Raw genomic sequence first — 22,192 nt, forward strand, 5'->3', positions numbered from 1 at the left:
AAAAAAAAAAAAAAAAAGCCCTTTAGAAGCAAAGCCCAAGTAACTTTTTGGTCTAAGAAAAACATTTCCAGAACTGATGAGGGGAGAGAGGGAAAATAATAACAAAACAATAAACAGTCTTAACTATAACTTAGAAAGTGAGTGACCTGGCTCCTCTCCTGATACAGCTCCTCTACTACAAAGCAGGCTGGAAACTGAATTAAATATGCCACACCACAACTCTGCTAGTCAATGACTAAGCCATGGCTTCAGTTTTCCCATTTCTATAATAATAATAATAAAAATCTTATCAATAGTGAGATGGCAGACAGACAACCAGATACCAATAGTTCTTTCTAACTTGCTTCATGACATCGGACACAAAAAAATATTTCAAGTGAGACTGAAAAAATAACAATGTTTAAAAGTATATTGCTGTCCCCCCAAAATGTGTCAACTTGGGCCATGATTCTCAGTGGTTTAAAATCAAACCAAACTCACTGCCATCAAGTTGATTCCAACTCATAGCAACGCCCGCTGGGTTTCCAAGACTGTAAATCTTGTGTGTGTGTGTGTGTGAGAGAGAGAGAGAGAGAGATTTGGATGAAAAGTTTACAGAGCAAATTCATTTTCCATACAGCAGTCATGCACATTTTGATTCATGACACTGAATGCAATGTAACAGCTCTCTTCCCTCCTTCCTCCCTGTAGTTACCTCCTCCCTGTGTCCTTCTTTCCTATACACTCCTGTCCCCTGAGCTATTTCCCTGTGCAAATACTGCCCTTCGGCTCTACGATGATTGATTGTTCTAATGAGTATACCTACCTGATGTGAATGTTCACCTTATATGCCTGTCTATTGCCCAGCTTAAAGCCACCAGAGTGAGTTCAGTTTCAGACCCAAAGAGTGACTAGGGGCCATAGTCTCAGGGGTCTCACCAATCTCTATCAAACCAGTAAGTGTGGTCATTTTTATGATTTTGAGTTTTGTTCCACATTTTTCTCCCACTCTATCCAGGATCTCCTGCACTGATCCCCTTTCCAAGTGGTTGACAGTGGTAGCCAGGCACCATCAAGTTCTTCTGGTCTCAGGGTCATGTAGGCTGAGGTTTGCATGGCCCACTAGTCCCTTAGACTAATTGTTTCTATGCACCTTTGGTTTTCTTCATTCTTCTTTACTCCGAAGAGGGGAGACCAATTGTTGCATATAGATGGTCACTTGCAAGCCTTTAAGACCCTAGTTGCCTATCACCAATGTAGGATATAGAACATTTCTGTATAGTGTATCTGAACTCAAACTCACTGCCGTCAAGTCGGATCCAACTCACAGCAGCCCCTCCTTGGGTTTCCGAGGCAGTAGCACTACGGAAGTAGATTGTCCAACCTTCCATCCAAGGAGTGGCGGTGGGTTTGTACCACCAGCCTTCTGGTCAGCAGTCAGATGTCTTAGGCACTATGCCACCAGAGCTCCTGTATAGTATATAATCAAGCCAAATGAACTTGATGTCCCCCACAGCCATGGTCCCAAACCTATAGGCCCAACAATTAGTAACCTCAGAGTGTTTGGCTGTGGCTAAGAAGTTATCAAAACTTTGCCCTGTTAGTTGTATTTATATGGACATTTTTCTAACACATACAAATACATATGTAGAAATATTGTCTGCCAAACTTATATACAGTCATGGGTATATTCCCTTTTGCCTAGATAAACTTACTCTTTCAGCCTGTCTACCTATGTATCTACCAAAAGATTAATGTTTGTTATTACTGATAATGCAATATTGTGTATATAAAAGTGTTTATCTTTGTTGTCTGTACATCTTGTGCACCTCTCTATGCCTTCCTTTTCCTTAGTGTTACTGTATTTGGTCACTCACTCTTACTGCAAGGCTATAAACTTAAAGATTACCTCATTCTTCTTCTACAGAGCTGCTGGTGGGTTTGAACCACCAACCATTTGGTGAGCAGCCAAATGCCTTAACCATTAGATATGTAATGATGTAATGTGGCAGATATGTAATGATATTTCATGATGTGATCTGATATGATAAACTAATAGGGTGTAAGAGGATTAAGTGTAGGTTATAACACCCTTAGTCCCATCACAGTCCTGATCTGCAATACCCTTTATCTTACAGGAGATACCCAGTTGTGGCCTGAAATACCCTTTATCTTACAAGAGATAAAAGGAGAGAAAAGTGAGCAGAGAGCAGGGACCTGCTACCACCAAAGAAGAGGAGCCAGGAGTGGAGCATGTCCTTTGGAACCAGAGTCCCTGGACTGGGATCATCCTAGAAACAAGAGGCAGACAGAGCACAAGTCTTCACCCAGAGTCACCACTCTGAACTCAGATTTCTAGCCTCCTAGACTCTAAAAGGAAGGTTGGGCAATCCTACTTCCGTAGTGATACTGCCTCGGAAACCCAAGGAGGGGTCGCTATGAGTCGAGTTTGACTCGACAGCACATAACAACAACAACAACAAGACTCTAAAAGAATAAACAAAAAAAAAAGTACACAGTAAAATTATAAAACCAAAAAAACCAAGCCCACTGCCATCAAGTAGATTCTGACCCATAACTACCCTATAGGACAGAGTAGAACTTTCCGATAGGGTTTCCATGACTATAAATCTTTACAGAAGCAGATTACCTCATTTTTCTTCCACAGAGCACCTGGTGGGTTCAAACTACTGGCCTTTTGGTCAGCAGCCAAATGCCTTATCCACTACACCACAAGAGCTCCATATAAAAGTATAAAATCATGACTTCCAGTAAGATGGAGGAATAGCCAGAAGAGCGACACAGACCCTCTTCAACAAAGAAAAGAAAAAACAATTGACAGAGATACAGAAGATAATCCTGGAACCCTGAGCTTTGAAAGGAACTATACAGAAGTGGATTAGGCACCAACTAGTGGAAAAACCTGAACGAAAACAGTGAGTACAGAAACGGTCAGAGCTGTGGACTGTCAGCTACTCTGACGGGACCAACAGCCTGAATATTTCCAAGTGGTGTTGGGACCTGAGAACTGGCCTAAAGATCAACCTTGGTCATCAAGGGCTACAGAGACGACTGCGCTGGTGACCTATGACTAGGAAGGGAAACAGTAAGGAGGGAGACAACCTGAGCTGTGGACATTCCACTGTCCAAAGGGCACAGCCATTTTGATTGTTTACATGTGGCAGCCATTTTGGATATTTAAAGTGACTGAGGGCACAGCCAATTTGGATATTTAAAGTGACCGAGGGCGCAGCCATTTTGAATGTTTACAAGCAGTGGCCATTTTGGATATTTAAAGTGACCAAGAGTGCAGCTTAACGGAATCTTTACGAGTGGCAACCATTTTGGATTTTAAAGTGACCTAAGAACACGCTATTTGCCAAGGATGGCTGGGACATATGAGAGGCTGACAACAGGAAAGGAGATAGCGAATAGAGGAGCACAGTACCATGCTCACATAGATAATATACAAACAAAACAAAAATTGTGGGCAAGTCACTCCAACATACAATCAACATTTAACTATAAACACAAAAATGTAAACAATGCCTCGGAGACAACAGAGTATCACAGTCCACACAAAGAAAAAAGATAAAGCAGGAGAAACAAGGGACCAGGATACTGACCCAAAACACATCCCTGAGGAAGACACAGCACTGCGACTCCCTGACAAGAAATTCAAAAGAATTATAGTTAGGTATCTTCAATGAATTGAGAGACAGACCAAGGAAAACACAGAAAACCCTAGAATAATTTCAAAAGACAATACAAGAACAAAATGACAAAATAAATGAAAAATTAGAAATGATACAAAATCTACACACAGAAATCCAGAAAATTAATACTAAATTTTCAGAAATAGGTAACACATTGAATGTGCAAAGGAGCAGAAATGAATCAATGGAAGACAGAATTAAGGAGATTGAAGGCAAAAACCTGAACACTTCTTTGGAAAGGGATAAATCAGAAAAAAGATCAAAACAAAATGAAGAAAGCCTAAGGTTCATGTGGGATACCATCATAAGGAATAACTTACATGTCATCAGAATTCCAGAACAGGAAGAGACAAATAAAACCACAGAGAAAACTGTTGAAAATGTGTTGGAAGAGAATTTTCCTAGTATGATGAAAGATGAGAATATATCCATGCAGGAAGACCAACGAACCCTAAACAGGACAGACCCAAAAGAAAATCACCCAGGCATATCATCATCAAACTTACCAAAACCAAAGACAAAGAAAGAATCATGAGAGCAGCACGGGAAAAACGAAAAGTCACCTACAAGGGACAAGCAATAAGACTAAGCTTGGATTCCTCGACAGAAACCATGCAGGCGAGAAGACAATAGGATTGTATATATATAAAACACTAAAAGTGAAAAATTTCCATCCAAGAATTATGTACCCAGCAAAATTGTCCCTCAAATATGATGGTGAAATTAGGACATTTCCAGATAAGCAGAAATTAAGGGAATTTGTTAAAACCAGACCAACCTCACAAAAGATGCTAAAGGGAGCCCTTTGGACAGAGAAGCAACAACAGCCAACAACAACTGACCATTAACACACATGATGATATAACCCAGAAACCAACCCAGCTATGGAAGTATCCAAAGTAAAGAAGCCTATAAGACTGTAAACAGGGAACCAGAGACATCAACTGACAAATGAGGACAACTACAAACCAAAAAGAAGGAAAAAACTGTGTCATTACAGAATTTCTAGATGGTAGGGAAGTCAAGACAACTACAAGGTAGAACAAAGTGTTCTAAACTTGGGAAGAAAACTATAAATCACAGGGTAACCTCAAAGAAAAACGATAAACTGTCACGTCAAAAAAGAGGATCAGCATAAATATTCAGCAAATACTAAAACAATAGCAACGAAGGAAGTGAAGTGATAACAGAATTCATAAACAAAACCAGTTCAGCATAGAAAATTATATGGAACAATGAAATCGACATCATGAAAATGCACATAACAAAAATGACAGCAACAAATTCATCTGTGCTGATGATTACAAATCTGGCAAGGAACTTATCTCTAAGATTTATAGCGCAAGAGAGGATGACAAAACTATGGTACATACAAATAATGGAATTCTATGCAGCACTAAAAGATAAGGTAGAGTCTGCAAAACACCACACAATATGGATGAACGTGGAGCACATTATGCTGAGTGACATAAGTCAATCACAGAAAGACAAATATAGTATTAGTTCATTTTTGTGGAGGGTCAAGGAAAGGTTTATATATGGAGGGAAACTTTCTTTGTTGGTTACCAGGGGCAGGAGGGGAGGAGAGGGAACACTAAAAAAAAAAGTATTAAGTCATGTCACTTTAATTTTGTGTATTTCACTGTACATAAATTATATTTCAATAAAATGCATTTAAAAAAAAGTATAAAGTCATATGTAAATACTAATTATTACCATCCGTCAAAAGGGCTGCCATTGATCACCTCTGACTTCTGGCTGTGACATTCTTCATTCAGTTTATTTTTTATTCTGTGATCAAAATAAATGAATGCATACTCACATTATGTTTTCCCAACTGGGAATAATTTAGAACCAAAGAATCCCACTCTCACAAGGAATGAAGATGAATAAGCAGAATCTCCACAGACCTTACCGCTCAGGCTCTCAACACTCCACAAAAACATCTTACACTAACTCAGCTAGTTCAGCCCAACTGTATGGTAGGCCAGAGGTGGCCCAGCAAAATTTTTCCCTACCTTATCCATCATATTAATGAACAAAAAAATTACTAACCTGGTTATCTGAAAAGAATATCCCATGGATAACAACCAAGCAAGCATCCTAAGTATAATACCTGAGAAACTTCAATAGTACCTATTCCCATCTTATTTCCTGGAGACAAACTGAAAACAGCTTGAGAATTGGCACATACTTTCATATTCCATTATGTCAGGACCCTGCCACTCACAGACCCAGTGCAGGGTTCTGTGTATTCCAAACTAAAGTCAGCTATCACAGAATATTTGGAACATGGACATCTGCCCCAAATCTGTCTCATTTAATAACTTTTGAGAACTCAATCTAAAAATGTGACATTGATAGCCTATTTTAAATCACTGATTTCCACAAGAAGCCACCACCTTCACAAAGACAAGATTTTCACTGGATCCTATGTCATATCCAGCATGCACTAAAATACATAATATAAAGCATGGGTTTCCTCATGTGTACCCACATTCCTGAGAGATCTCTAAAACCACTTGGCAGTATTTCTAATCCAGGGATATCAACAAGAATTTAGGGGTCAAGCTAAGCCCAAGTATATCTTCTGCCACAGTTAGGCAAAAAACAAGCTCATAAAAACATGTAAGATAAGAAATAGGTTTCACATTTTGTCAAAGGAGGTTGGGGGAGGGGGTTTACTCTAGGAAGGAAGGAAGGGCTGAACAGAGTCTAAGACAATTTGATTTAAGAACCAAACACTGTAATTTGGGATTTCTTCCTAAACAGCGAGGAGCAGGGAGGGCTTCAAAGTCATCAAAGTAAAATTACTTTACTTTCAAATGTGATCTTCCCTACCTGAGGGAGTGAAAAGGAATTCTCTTATGTTCTGAGACTATACAGTCTAACTAAATTTAGCATGTAATTTTAAACTGTCTTGTGCTGCTCTGTAATTGTTTTTTGTGTGTTGGTCTTTTTTCCTAACTTTTTATTTATACCACCTTAAAAAAGAAAACACCTGACCTAACTCAGAAAATCTCCCACAGCTACAAAAGCCTTGACTTCTGGCAATATCCACAGATGCCTGAACTTAGCCATCAAGATTTGAGTCTTGTTGCAGCTGGGCAGCTGGGCTTCGAAGCAGAGATGCCGTTATAAAATGACCACAAGAGAGACTGTCCAGAATTGACCAAACTGATAAAAATTAGGTTTGGTTTGTATTGATGTCCTGTCTGAAACTGGGTCAAAATTGGTATAACCATTTTATCCCTGGCAAGGGGTAATTTTTTTTTCTTTTAAATAAGATATCCTTCTTAGCCATTAGGAATATGCAAATCAAACCACAAAGAGATAAAACTTCACAACCACTAGGATGGCTAGACTCAAAAAGACAAGTGTTGGCAAGGATGCAGAGAAACCAAACCCTCATACACTGCTGGTGGGAATGTAACCTGGTACAACTGCTGTGGAAAACAGTCAATTCCTCAAAAGACTGAACATAAGAATTACCTTATGATCTAGGAATTCTACTCCTGGGTATACACCCAAGAGGTATGAAAACATATGTTCACACAAAAATTTGCATGCAAATGTCACAGTGGCATTATTCGTAATGGCCAAAAAAGAGGAAACAACCCAAATGTCCATCAACTGATGAATGGATAAATAAAATGGGGTATGTTTATACAATGAAATGTTATTCAGTAATTAAAAAGAATGGCATACTTAAAAAAAATGACATATTGATATATGGTACAGCATGGATAAACTTTGAAAATATTGTTGTTGTTGTTATTGTTATGTGCCATCGAGTCGGACCCGACTCATAGCGACCCCTCCTTGGGTTTAAGAGGCAGTATCACTACGGAAGTAGATTGCCCAACCTTCCTTCCAAGGAGTGGCTGGTGGGTTTGAACCACCAGCCTTCTGATTAGCAGTCAAGTGCCTTAGGCACTATGCTACCAGAGCTCCTTTGATAATATTACACTAAGTAAAAGAAGCCGGTAACAAAAGACTACATATTATATGATTCCATTTATATGAAAGATCCAGAATAAGCAAATCTATAGAGACAGAAAGTAGATTAGTGGTTTCCTAGGGCTAGGTTTGGGGAGGTTGGGAGGAAGTGGGGTGTGACTACTAGTAAGTCCGGGGCTTTTGAGGGAAGTGATGAATGTATTCGAAAATTGATTGTGGTGATAATTGCACAACTCTGTGAATACACCAAAAAAAAAAAAAAGAACTGTACATGTTAAATATGTGAATTGCATGATGGATGAATTATATCTTAATAAAGCTGTTAAAAGGATATACAGAGAGGAGGGAAGGAGGAAGGGAGGGCAAATATAAAACAAAGCAAATGGGCAAAATGTTAACTATTGTTAAATCTGGGTAAAGGTTGTACTGGAGTTCTTTGTACTATTCATGTCAATGTTTCTTTAAGTGTGAAATTATATCAAAATAAAAAGCTAAAAAAGGTGAGATATCCTTCATAGTCATCATATGCAGTATTCTTTCTGATCATAAAACAAAAACCTGCACTAAAAAAAACCACCGTTAACATCGGCTCCTGACATTGTCAGAGAAATACTTTACTTATCTCCCCTACTCATCAGATTATTGCAAAGCATACAAAGCAACACTCCAATAGCAAAAAAGAAATTACGAAATGTGGATAGGAAAAAAATATTTTCCAACTTTTTCAGGGCCTCAGTTTCCTCCTCTGCAAAATCAGGTTATATAATCACTAAAGGGTGCTTCCATGTTTGACATTTCATGATTCTGAAGTTCTAACGTCATTGCTCAGTATCTTTAAGGAGGAGTATAATCTGACCAGTCCTCTGACTTTCCTGGACAATCAGTATTATTTTCTTTTCTAAGGGTGACATTAAGAGACTATTCCACAAAGGATGTAATCAATGTTACAGAACTGTACATGTAGAAACTTGAATTGGTATGTATTTTTGCTGTGAATAGTCTCAACAACAAAATATTTTTTAAAAAAAAGAGAGACTATTCCACAATGTGTTCTCAACATATTAGTGTTCTCTAAATGTCCAGTCAGGCCAATGAGATGCAATTTGGCATCATAAGAGGAGCACTGGTCCAAGAGTCAGGCAATTAACTAGCAAGCCTAGGCCCTACTAGCCTTTATGGGCCTCATTTTCCTCTCTAAGGGCCCTTCTAGTCCCAGTACACTGAACTGAATTCCAACAATTATATCACAAAGCCACACTCTTAATATGAAACATAGATGAAATATTAACATCTGTATTATGTGAATTTGAAGACCTAAAAAAGTGAACTTGAAACAACAAAGCTACACTGACAAAGGCTTAATGTTAATTATATTACTGCTTCATTATTATTTTTGTACATTGGCTATTAATTTGAGAAAATAGCATTTTTTCATCTTGTTAAAGCATAAATTTATCACATTTTTTAAAAGATGTACATTTTTGTCATCTTAAGTATCTGATTTTTTTTTCCCCCATAAAAGACACTGGCATTTTTCTGGTGATTTAAAAAAAAAAAAAAAAAAAAGTCCTGTCATTTCTAAAGCAAGGTAAAATTAGTCAACAGGATAATTACTTCTAGGAGAGAAACTTTATGGTAAACGTATCATAACAGAGAAGTGGAAAGGAATTTCCCTCATCCAATCAGAATGCCTATAACCTTATAGGGTCGATATGTGAGTCAGAATCAACTCGAAGGCACACATTAAACATTATTAAAGTATGACATGACTGGGACACCCCGACTTTGAAAAACTTTCAAAACTGATGCAATTCAAAGGCTCCAAGATGGTGCAATGTAATTCACAGGGATTTTTCACCCTTCTACAATTTAGTACCAAAACTGGCCAAGGGCCCCATCTTCACTTCCCCATCACTCTGCCTTTGATGGGTCACTTGTGAAGTATCATAACACAAACTAGGCTCTCCAACTAGGATGCTGCTCATTTACTAACAGAATGGCCTCATTTTGGCCTCATAAAGGTCCTAAGTTACTTTTCATAAAACGACTGGTTCCCGGATACAAGCCCTTTATAGGACCAAGGAAGTTCCCACCCTTCTTGGTGCAACCCAAGTTCACTTTATTACTTTATGTCTCATACAGACGGGCAGAGCTGCAATCTGTAGGAACAGGAGTCCAGCTTAGGGCTGGGCTATAGCGGTTTTGAAAACTGTTAGATGAGACTTCTTGGGAAGAAGCCAGATAAACTTATCAAGTTTTATTTTGCCTTTTCTTTCTTTCTTTCTTTCTTTTTTTTTTTTTCTCTCTCGTTTAAACTGTGAGTGGAACTTACTTTCACTAGGGCGTGGGGTACTCTCTTCCCTTCCTTACGGGTGTTCGCGGGCAAGCTTCCCTTTCTTTTATACTAAGTCACTCAACCTACATCAGACACAACTTTCCACTCTTCCTTGTCCGCGACGACAAGCACACAACTCTGAAGACCGGAGGGACCGTTCTGACCCCTCACTGCTCAGAGCCCTTCATTTCGATTTCCCTCCTCAGGCCCAACCAACTACCCCTTCCACCGAACCCTCCAGTGTCCTAACCCTCGCCCGGCTCCCAGGACAAAGCCGGGGCGGGGGGAGGGGGAAATGCCGCGGGGGTCTCCAGCCGCAACGGACACGGTGAAGCGAACCCGGGCTCGATGCGCACTCACCCGACAGCTCGTCCGGCTCCAGCCCGGTCTCAGTGTCCAGCCCGCAGATGACAAAGTAGTCGGCGAAGCGACTGGGCGCCGAGCCCCCTCCGCCGCCGCCGCCGCTGCCAGCCGAGAGCGCAGCGGCCCGAGCGAGCCCGGAGAAGGGCGGAAAACGCTGAGGACAACCCCTCCTGCGACCCCCCCCCCTTTTCGCCGCGCCTGCGCAAGCGCAGTCGGAGAGGGGGCGGGCGCCTAGCGGAAAGGATGACGTGATGCTCTTCGGGCCCAACGGGCGGCAGCTTCCCCGGCGGTGGCCGCAACGCGGCCCGTGGCTACCTTTCTGTCAGCAGCCGCCAGCTCCAGGGCTGCAACTCACTTTGGGAGGACTGAAGAGATGCAGGATGAGTGAGCGTGTCCTGCAGAGACCTTGGCTCGTGATCTGCGGTATCCCACTACTAACCCACTGCCTTGGAGTCTATTCCAACTCATAGCGACCTTATAGGACAAGGTACAACTTCCAAGGCTGTAAATCTTTACAGAAGCAGAATACCTCATCTTTTCTCAGCGGAGTGGCTGGTGGGTTCCAACCTTCGACCTTTTGGTTAGTTACCGAATGCGCCACCAGAGCTCGTCCCCCACTATTAAAGGAACCAAAACCTCCTCCTTCGCCCCACTCTGTCACTGTGGTAGGGGTGCAGGGCTGAGCTCGGAAGCCCACCATATAGCATCCCCAGGCCAGCTGCCTTCTCTCTGACCCCCATTCCATAGCGTTCGTGCCTGACCTAACCCAGTAGAGTTGAGGCTGCCCCTTCTTTTGGCAGGAGTGAGTTAATCTGTCCTATGTCTACCCTTATTTTGCAGACTGGGAAACTGAATCTCAGAAACAAGCAAGGATTTCTCCAATGTCACATTGAGTCTAATAGACAAAGCCTGGACTAGTCCTGGGCTCATGGTCTGCTCACTCCCCCTCTCCCTTGACAAGCCAGGCCTTTTGCCATCACCAGGCTCTCCTCTTTTCTCTTAAGGAGCCTCCAGAGGCCCCTGCCGCTTGAGCTTCCCCCTTCTACTTCCACTGAGAATCCTCAGATCCATCTGGAAGCCAGTCAGCATACAGAAAGAAGGGATAAGGAGGAGTGGAATTCTCACAGAAGTTAGCAGACTGTTGGAAAGTGGAAGTCAGAGACCAAGAAAGTGATATGTTGTTGTTGTTATGTGCCGTCGAGTCGGCCCCGACTCATAGCGACCCCTCCTTGGGTTTCCGAGGCAGTATCACTACGGAAGTAGGATTGCCCAACCTTCCTTCCGAGGAGTGGCTGGTGGGTTTGAACCGCCAGCCGTCTGGTTAGCAGTCAAGTGCTTTAGCCACTATGCTACCAGAGCTCCTTTACTAACATAGGTTCTGGAAACAGAATGATCAAATGTGAAACCTTTTTATCACTTACTACACGACCTTGGGCAAGTTACTTAACCTCTCTGTGCCAGCAATCATGGTCTTTGTAGAAATTAGACAAGATAATGCACATAGAGATAAAGAATAGTGCCTGGAACATAAAAGTCAGTCAACAAATATTAGAAATTATTATTATTATTATTACAGCAAGAGGTGTGCTCAAGATTTGCTCTAGCAGGCTGCCCTAAGGGCCCTAGAAGGCAGCTGGCTTCCCTGAGGGCTAAGCCTGGGCTCTTGCCTGGGTTTTCTCATGAGTACTTCTCTTAAGTATTATTGATTCCCTTGGGGAGAGTGGCCTAGAGGTCACAGCCAACATCACTTGGAACCATAGTACCTGCTCCTCCCTGGATCTTACCTGCCTGAACTGGTGGGAAAAAAAGTGGAGAGAAGAAGAGAACTTCACAAAACCCATTCTGAGCGATGCTCCAACCCATCCTGTATGCTAGGCAGAGACAGCCATGGGGACTCAGGTAAAAGGTTACAGAGCACAGAATACGGATACCTCTCCAGGTTGGAAGATGGTCAGGGAAGTCTTCCAAAAGAAGATAGATCTGACTGAGTTCTGGAGAATGAACAGGAATTTCTTAGGCAAAAAGGGGAGGAGAAGTTTTAGGCAGCATGTGCAACACCCAAGAGGTGACAGATAAAATGCTACATTTAAGGAACAGCAAGTAATTCATTATAATGAGAGATGGAGTGTGGAAAGGGAATGAAACCAGGGAGGGAAGAGAACCACACAGCAGAAGAGGCCTTAAATGACAGGTTAAAGAATTTGCCCTGTAAGGTGTGAGAGGGTAGGGGGGAAATAAAGGAATTTTAGCTGAGTGAAAAGATCTGATCCACACAGAATTATCACTCTGGACGTGATGTGCAAGAAGTGACTTGAAAAGGGAATAAATACCCTCTGCTTGAAAGTCCAGAAACTTATTCAGTTTGTCCAGGCTGAGCAGATACTGAGAGACCACTATACTAACTAAACTCATAAAGCACAAGTTAGAAACAAAAACAGGCCTGTGTTAATTTGCCCTGGGAAATGCAACTGCTCAGAGGTCCAGAATATTCTACTGTAATCTCCTTCGCAGTAGGAAATCCACTTGGCAGAGTGATTGTTTTTTAGTGTCAGGGAAAATAAAAATAGTGCTGGATGCTCCTAAGTGATCATTTTAGGTTCAGTTTTTAAAAGTATAGAATCTACTTGAGATATAAAGGCATACCTTGGAGATATTATGATTTTGGTTCCAGACCACCACAAAAAAATACTGCAATAAAACGAGTCACACAAATTTTTTGGTTTCCCAACCAAACCAAAAACCAAACTCGCTGCCCTGGAGTGGGATCCGACTCACAGCGACCCTTCATTGGGTTTCCGAGGTGGTATCACTATGGAAGTAGATTGCCCAACCTTCCTTCCGAGGAGTGGCTGGTGGATTTGAACCACCAGCCTTCTGGTTAGCAGTCAGATGCCTTAGGCACTAAGAAAAGTCATGTTTACACCATATAATAGTCTATTAGGGAGCTCTGGTGGCATAGTGCCTAAGGCATTTGACTGCTAACCGGAAGGTTGGTGGTTCAAACCTACCAGCCACTCAGCAGAAGGAAGACTGGCAATCTACTTCTGTAAAGGTATCCTGTCTCCGAAACCCAAAGGGGTTCTCTGTAAGTTGGAATCAACTAGATGGCAGTGAGTTTGGGTTTTTTTCTTTTTTTTTAATATAATATATTCTTTTTAAATTTTTATTTTAAAATTTTGTTGTTGTTAAGAATATACACAGCAAAACATAGACCAATTCAATGGTTTCTACATATACCTTTCAGTGACACTGATTACATTCTTTGAATTGTGCAACCATTCTTGCCCTCTGCAAAAAGGGCATAGAGGGGCCATCCTCCTCTGATTTCCTCCAACCTAAAGAGGGGAAAACAGAATCGCTGATGGCAGCCGGAGGCTTATCCCCATGAGCTCAGACATGCTGCCACCCTCCAGCCTTTTTGCCAAGTCTGACATCAGCTGTCCCTCCCACCCTACTCTCTACTTCTCTGCTGGGTTGATCATTTGTTGCGGTGTCCACACAGAACTCACATACAATACTCACAATTAAGGGTTTCTTAGGGAAGTAACAGATTACAATTCAGGTTCAGGAAAGCTCAGGATACAATCCTTCTCCCTCCCCTTGGCCATGCTCTCAGGCACACCTCTCTTCTCTGGGCCTGGGCTCTGTCCTGCTCCAGCAAGTGTTACAAAGCTCTTTTAGCTCTGCCTGTCAATAGGTACACCTAGGTGCACCCCACTCAGCCAGTAAGCCTCCTGCATTCGGCTTTCTTGCACCATGGGCAGGCAAGCCTGCCGCTCTGTCTCTCATCCCTCTTGGTTCAGCACCTGCTGTCTCTCAGCCAACTCTCTGCTGATGTCTCTGCCAAGGAGGTCCAGTGCAGGGATCTCAGGTCCATGGATGCGTTCCACTCCACCTCTAGCTCTTCACTCTTGATGGCACCGAGATCCCACTTTCTGCCTCTGGGAGGGCTTATTTTAAGCCTAAAAAAAACTCACTGCCCTTGAGTGGAACCCGACTCATAGCGACCCCTCCTTGGGTTGCCAAGGCAATATCACTATGGAAGTAGATTACCCAACCTTCTTTCTGAGGAGCGGCTGGTGGGTTTGAACCACTAGCCTTCTGGTTAGCAGTCAAATGCCTTAGGCACTATGCTACCACAAAACTGATGAATCCCCACATTAGGGTTCCATACACCTTATTTCTATGGTCTCACTCCCACAAGGGTGCCATGTATTTTATTTACATTACTAACAAGTTATCCAGTCCCCTTAGTAGACCACAAGTACCTCCCATTTACATAGTTCCACCCAATAATCTGGTGGGAATCTCAATCACTATAATAGCGGTACCAAGTAATTCACAGCACCACACATCCTTTCCTGAGTTCCTCCCCATTAACATAAGCTCACTGCCCCCTAAGTTTCCCATATAATCATTCAAGTTGCCATTGTCAATTTGATCTCCTGTAGATAGTTCTGGAACATGTTGTTGTTGTTAGGTACTGTTGAGTCAATTCTGACTCATAGCAACCCTGTGTACAACAGAACAAAACATTGCCCAGTCCTGCACTATCTTCACAATCATTGCCATGTTTGAGCCCATTGTTGCAGCCACTGTGTCAAACCATCTCATTGAGGGTCCTCTTCTTTCTTGCTCTCTACCAAGCATGATGTTCTTCTCCAGGGATTGCTCCCTCCTAACAAAATAATTCCAGGAAGGGACATGGGACAGAAACTTGGCTAGGATATTCAAGTAGAAGTAAGGAGGCTAGGGTGGCTGGAGGGAGTTAGGAGTGAGAGAAGTGGCAGAAGATAATAGATGATTTGGTGGAGTTAGCTTGTTGTTTGCCAAAAAATCATGATCCCCTTTCCATACAGTTATCCCTAGGAAGGAGCTTCCTACACCCCACTTCCCCCTTCCAGATGTATCCACAAGACTAGTTCTCACCAATGGAATGCTGGCAGGAGGTGATGTATGTCACTGCTAGGTCAGGGCTTTTAAGAAACGAGTGAGGCTTCTCCCTTGTCTCTTTTTGCCTTCCTCGAGCTAAAAGTAGAGAGTTCTGAGGTTCTAAGGAATAACAAAACAGAATACAGAAGAAGCTTGGATCTCTGAATCGAGGTCATGGAGGAAAGACTCCAGGTGACCAAGAAAATCCACTGTAATGTTTTGTGAACAAGAAATAAACTTCAATTATGTTAAGAAAGCCACTTGTACGGTAGGGTTTATTTGTTACAGTAGCTAACATTACCATCATCAAAATAGAAGATGGAGAGGGGACAGATCATGGATACAGTGGTATAACTGGGAGTATGGGTGGGTGCAGATCACGCCAGCTAATACTGTCAGAAGAAGTGATACTGAAATGACTGTCTATGAAATTTTTGTGCAGTGTTTGAACAGAAATTTATTATTTTTTTATAAAAATATATCTGTAGTTAGTTATAACAACAAACACATTTTTTTGTAAGCCCTACCAGACTAAAACTCTGCGCTAATTTGCTTTTTGAATGTTCTAATGCGCTCGGATCAGAGCTGTCATTATTCCCTAATTACAACGATGCTTCCAATCACATGATTTTGTTCACACAGCTAACAAACTCAAGTTGTTATTTTTGTTGCTGCTGGTGTTTTTATGGCTGCTGATTTTGTCAAATTTTCTGATGTTTTAGCCATAATAGTGTGATGATTGTGAACCTATATCAAGAACTTTTTTGAGAATGAAGTAGTAATTAAAGGAAAAGAAAGAGAAAAATCAAAGACTTCCATTCAATTACTAATAATGTTGTAATTCAATGTAGAAAGATTTTACAAAAAAAATTTGTTACCATTCATATAATCTAAGAAATATTACATTTAAGCAATTTAAAACTATATTTATCACATTATTCTATGATTAAAATTGATAATAAATATGATTAAGGATTCTGTATGGTCTGCTATAAGAGGAGGTTCACATGGGGTGTGTTACACCATGAGTCACTGCATTGGGTAACACTAACCATAGTAATACCACTGCAAGGAGAGCTTTGTAATCATACTAAATATTTTGTCTTCATCTCTGAATGAAATAAAAACTCAATGGAGAATTTTGAACAAAGATACTGGCATGATCTGGCTTTAAAAATTTGGAAGGTAGTGGTGATTGTTGCACAATATGGTAAACATAATTAATGTCACTGAATTATACATGTGAAAATTCTGAAATGTTAATAATGTTTTACATGTTTCACCAGAATAAAAAAATTTTTTAAACACATCTAGCCTGTGTTTTAAGTATTTTTTTTTTATATTAGCTCTACCAAGAGCTTGCCCTTAGTGGTGGTGCAGTTGTTCAGCATTCAGCTACTAACCGAAAGGTCAGCTGTTCAAACTTATCCAATCATTCTGTGGGAAGAAGGTGTGGCAGTCTGCTTCAATAAAGATTACAACCTTGGAAACCCTATTTGTTGTTGTTGTTGTTATGTGCCGTCGAGTCGGCCCCGACTCATAGCGACCCCTCCTTGGGTTTCCGAGGCAGTTATCACTACGGAAGTAGGATTGCCCAACCTTCCTTCCGAGGAGTGGCTGGTGGGTTTGAACCGCCAGCCGTGTCCTATAGGGTCACTATGAGTCAGAATCTACTCAACAGCAATGAGTTGGGTAGAGCTTGCCCCTAAATTCCAGTTTTGTATATCCATGTGTTCTTATCATATCAGTTTGAATGTTTAAGAGGAATTCAATATTAATAAGTTTTCTGTAATAACTCCACCCCTTCCAGTCTTTTCCCATCTCTGCACAGTCATCTGTCTCTACAAATGGAGTCGCACGTTTCACTTTCCCATGCCCTATTGTCCCACCAGCCTCCATCACCGCATTCATAACCAGTATCAGGCTCCTTACATCTCTTAATGACAGAAGCTCCCCCAAATCAGTTGAAAATTAGACATCACTCTTTAGTTACAGCAACATAGTGCACAGTCCACAGCAATAAACAGTCCCAAAGAAGAGGCAGCATCTGATGGTCCATGGCATGGGGAATTATGAAGTTGAGCAACATGTGGAACAAATTGCAGATAATGCCCCCAAGTGATGCAACTGTCCCAAAAGTAGTATATGAGCATATGTTTATGTATCTATGTGCATGTCTATTTGAGCTTATGTGAGTGTGCATGAGCTCTGGTGGTGTAGTGGGTAATGCATTTGTATAGAGAGTGATCATATATATGTATGTATTTATATGTGTTAGATGTATGTTTGTGTATTTGCATGTGCAGATAAGTGTATTTGTGTATTTTTTTTGTGTATATATATCTAAGGAGGCTGAGACCAGGCAGGGTGGCTGGACCTGGAAGCAGAGGGGCACTGGCTCTCTGACAAACCAGGAGAGACTCAGCTGGTGCTCCCCTTAGCCCTTCTCCCCACTTCCCCTGTGCCTCCCCCTATAATGAGGACCTTTTGAGAGCCTGGGTGAATGGCCTCATATGTGCTGCATACAGCCCTCTCTGTGAGACTGTGAACACAGTCTCACTATTCTCATCAGCCTGAGGCCCAAGAGCTTCCTGGGAGAGTCTGAGTGGTCTAATGAGAGGAAGTGAAAGTCTCTTGGATCAGATCCCAAAATGAAGATATATTTGGCTATGGCTGTGCTCTCAAAGGTTTTGAGTGAGTAATGAAATTGTTATGTATTTTGATTATAGTGGTGATTACACATTGTTTATGCTTATCAAAATTCACAGAACTGTACTGCACACTAAAAAGGGTGAATTTTACTGTATACAAATTATTCCTTAATAAAAAATGAGTAAAATTGATAATTAAATATTTTAGAATTTTTTCTGCTGATGTTAAACAAAAAACATACAGCTCATACCATCAATTTTCTAGGTTATATCAATCTTCCTCTAGGTATGACAGAGAAAACATATATAAGAATTGTTATAGAGATAAATTATTAATATCTAATTATTGAAATGATTACATTCATAGTGATAAATTTGATGGAATTAAAATAGCATAATTAGATTTTTAAATTAAGAATTGACTGTAATTAAAATAAACTGATTTTCTAAAGTTCAAAGCACATTGTCTTAGCTTGCATTTGGAGAACATTTTGTCTATATTCATATATAGATGTTCTGCTTTTAAGAGTAATCTACTCTAAGAAAAAACAAGAGGTATTATTGGTTCACTAGGAAGCTTGGAATTTACAAAAAAATGTGTTAGTAGTTATTATTAAATACAGGATATTAACAATATCCAGTGATCTTTTAGCAAATGTTAATGACATTTTTTTCTGTAAGTCTGAGGAAAAGTTTATGAAATTTTAAGAAGAGGAAGAGGAGGGGGAAAGAGGAAGAAGAAGAAGAAAGAAGCTGTCATCTCTTGAGGATTAAGAAAGAGCCCTGGCTCAGGAGCCAAAGAGATGCAAGTGAGAAACATAACTGCAAAATCTACTTATATCATATGACTTCAGGCAGCTCGTTTGCCCTTTCACGTCTTTGGCTTATCTACTTTTGTGATGAAGGGCCTGGCTGAGAGCAATGTCTTTCAATATCTGTATTTTTGAGAATCTTTTTATTCCTTTCCCACTTCATGATTAAAAAGATTTTGTCTCTGAAACAAGCCACATCTATAATCAGTTTTCTACTTTTTATTAACATAAAATACATTAATCTGATGCGCAGATCATTTAGTTAGCACAAGATAGTCAGGGTTAATGTTATGTGTGTGTGTGTGTGTGTGTAGAGATAATAAGTTAATATAATTAGTTAGAGTTAATGTAATTCCAGCCACAAGAAAAAAAAATTATTGGCCTGTCCGGGCATCTCCGAGATTAAAATTATTCCCACCCACTGGGCTTTGTAAAATGTTGGAACTTGCCAAAAGCTCCCACCACTACAATATTTATGGGCTTCCAGTAACAAGACAATCTAAGGTGGGGAACTACTGGTTTTAATTCCTAACCTTTTGCCTCAGAGGCTGCAATCCAGGAGTGTGGTTCAGCCATCCCTTGATCAGCCACCTCGGCACATGTCATCTACTGGCTTTGCTAAGCTCAGGTTGGGAGTTATCAGCAATTGTGCCTCTGCCCCTCAGAGATCCTGAGGGTGACAGGTAGGGCTGCACTCACATTTGGCCAGATACAGCATTGCCCATGGGACACCATTCACTGTAGTAATTATTAATTTATGTATTTATTATGACAGTTTTCCAACAGATGGCAGTAAAGTATCTCAGGAAAGGGAGTTCTTTACCTAGTGCACCCAAAGTCATCTTATAAGCTAACAGTGGGACTGGCACTTTGTCTACATTATCCAACATGGTCATGGTAAATAGCAAGATACAGGAAGTAAAACTGGGCCTCCCAAAACAGAAAAGTTAACATCAGGTGTGCTCTCTGTCTCATCGCATGGCTTCTTTCTGTGCGTCTGCTTCACTCTTCTCCCTCAGTAGACCCTTCCACTCCCACTCATCTGATTGTACATGGTAGTTGGCACTCAACATCCATTCCCACTGTGGTGGTTATGTTTTTGTGTCAACTTGGCTAGGCCTGGTTGAGTGGCTGGGCAGCTGGATGTAGTATTCCCCATGATGAGACTGGTAATCAACTCCGTGGTGGAATCTACTCTGAGCAGCTGAGTAGCTGCCTTTGGGTATGTGGTCTGCTTTCCATATATAAGCAGCAGCTTTGGGAATGGTGTCTAGTTATGCCACGCTTGGACCCTGCATGTAGCCATGACGTTGTTCAGCAGCCTGCCATGCTCTGACAACCTTGGGACTTACAATGGACTTGAGTTAATGGCCTGCCGTGTGGTTTGGTAACATCGGGACTGTGCCATTTTATTTGTTGACCTTGGGCTTGTTAGCCTCAGCAGCCAGTAGCTGTCTGAGTGAAGAGATGCCTCTAGCTTCAGTGGGCCAGAGCAAGAGGCAGAGCTGAAGCCCAAAGTCAAGGGTCTTTCACATAGCCCCTAGAGCCTGGCACTTTGAACTTGGACTTAAAGCCACCAAACTATGAGAGAATAAACTCCTGTTTGTTAAGGTCATCCCATTTGTTGTAGTATATTCTTGTCAGAGCAGCACTAGGTAACCAGAACAGAATATGGTACCAAGAGAGTGGGGTGCTACTCTGACAGATACCTAAAATGTGGAAACAGGAGTGGAGTGTGTCCTTGACCCGAGACCCTGGCAGAGAGACCCAGGCATACGGCATGACAGACGGCAGGAGCAGAGCCCAGAGACCAGCATGAGAGACAGCAAGAACAGAGCTGAGAGAACCAGCATGAGACAGTTACAGCCTTACCAGCTCATGGAAGAGAAAGCTTTGATGCCTTTGGCTAGGCGGCTTCCTGGCAGAGTGAGTTGCCTTGGGACATTAGTTGGTGAAGAGACTGGCATAAAATGGAGTAACAGGTTGACTGCCCCACGAAACAAGAAAGCTGAGTGCTTTTGAGGCAGGAAGATTTCCTGTGGAGTGGGTTGCCTTGGACATTAATCGGCAGAAGCAGAGAGACCAAGGAAATAGAAGCAGAGCTGCCTCAGCCTGAAAGGGTAGGACCATGGCCTTTGGGGGTGGAAACACCACAGCCACCTAGGTTTCAAAGAGCCAGGCCTTCACCAACTTGGTTCTGGAGTGTGGGACTGCTTGTTCATATGAGTCAGTGGGATGGAGCCATAGCTGCTGCCCAAGAGTGAAGGGGCAGGGCTGCCATGCCCAAGAGGGAGAGGAACGGGTCCGCCAGGCCAAGGGGGTGAGGTTGCCACTTAGAGGAACTAGGGGACTGGAGCCACCCAGTAGAGGAGACCTGTACAGATGCCACTTTGACGGGGTGGAATTGTGGTGGTTATGTTTGTGTGTCAATTTGGCTGAGCCTGGTTCAGTGGCTGGGCAGCTGGTGATAGTTATTCCCCATGATGACACTGGCAATCAACTCCATGGTAGGATCTACCACAAGCAGCTGAGTAGCTGCTTTGGGTGTGTGGTCTGCTTCACATATATAAGAAGCAGCTTTGGGAATGGTCTCTAGCTTATGGCACACTTGGACCCTGCATGTAGCTGAGTCATCCAGCAGCCTGCCATGCTCTGCCGACCTTGGGACTTCCAATAGACTTGAATTTGTGGTATATTTCTTGTCAGAGTGGCACTAGGTAACCAGAACACCCACCTTCTTTTAGAGCCAACGTCATAGGAATCTCATCTGAACTCAGAGCCTCATACCTAGAATGGTGCAATGATACTTGGTATAATGCTCTATTGTTGCAGTTTTGAAATTCTTAATAATTTTATCTTTGGACTTGTGTTTTGTAAATGGAGTTCAGCAGGACAAAGGGGCATGCATATGAATAAAAAAGATATGGGCAATATCCATGCCCACAGTTCCTTGCTGCCTCGTTCCTATACAGCACTTGTAATAATATTTGCAATAGTCTGTTGTTGTTAGATGCCATCAAGTCAGCTCCAGCTCATAGTGACCCTACATACAACAGAACAAAACACTGCCCAGGCCCACGCCAGCCTCACAATCCTTGCTATGCCTAAGCTCATTGTTGCAGCCACTGTGTCAGTCCATCTCACTGAGGCCCTTCCCCTTTTGGCGACCCTCCACTTTACCGAGCATGATATCCTTCTCTAGGAATGGTCCCTTCTGACAACATGACCAAAGTAGGTGAGACGAAGTCTGGCCATTCTTGCTTCCAAGGAGCATTCTGGCTGCACTTCTTCCAGGACAGATGTTAGTTCTTCTAGCCGTCCATGGTACTTTCAGTATTCTTCACAACACCACAACTCGTAAGCATCAACTCTTCTGCGGTTTTCCTTATTCACTGTTCAGCTTTCATATGCAAATGAGGCTACTGAAAATAGTATTGCTTCGGT

At 41.8% G+C, this 22,192-nt stretch overlaps 1 protein-coding gene across 1 annotated transcript in view; it reads right to left on the reverse strand.

Annotated features, from left to right (window-relative positions):
• DENND5A (DENN domain containing 5A) overlaps positions 1-12,216 on the reverse strand; it is a 105,076-nt gene extending 92,860 nt beyond the window's left edge. Inside the window, exons 1-2 of the mRNA XM_007954994.2 lie at positions 12,138-12,216; positions 10,351-10,584 (exon numbers count right to left, since the gene is read on the reverse strand). Coding sequence (XP_007953185.2) covers positions 10,351-10,584; positions 12,138-12,216 — 313 coding nt within the window. The remainder of the gene's footprint in view (positions 1-10,350; positions 10,585-12,137) is intronic.
• Between the last annotated feature and the right edge of the window lie 9,976 nt (positions 12,217-22,192).

Source organism: Orycteropus afer, unplaced genomic scaffold (assembly GCF_000298275.1).
Source record: "Orycteropus afer afer isolate SDZICR_OR568_19922 unplaced genomic scaffold, OryAfe1.0 scaffold00014, whole genome shotgun sequence".
Classification (NCBI taxonomy): Eukaryota; Metazoa; Chordata; class Mammalia; order Tubulidentata; family Orycteropodidae; genus Orycteropus; species Orycteropus afer.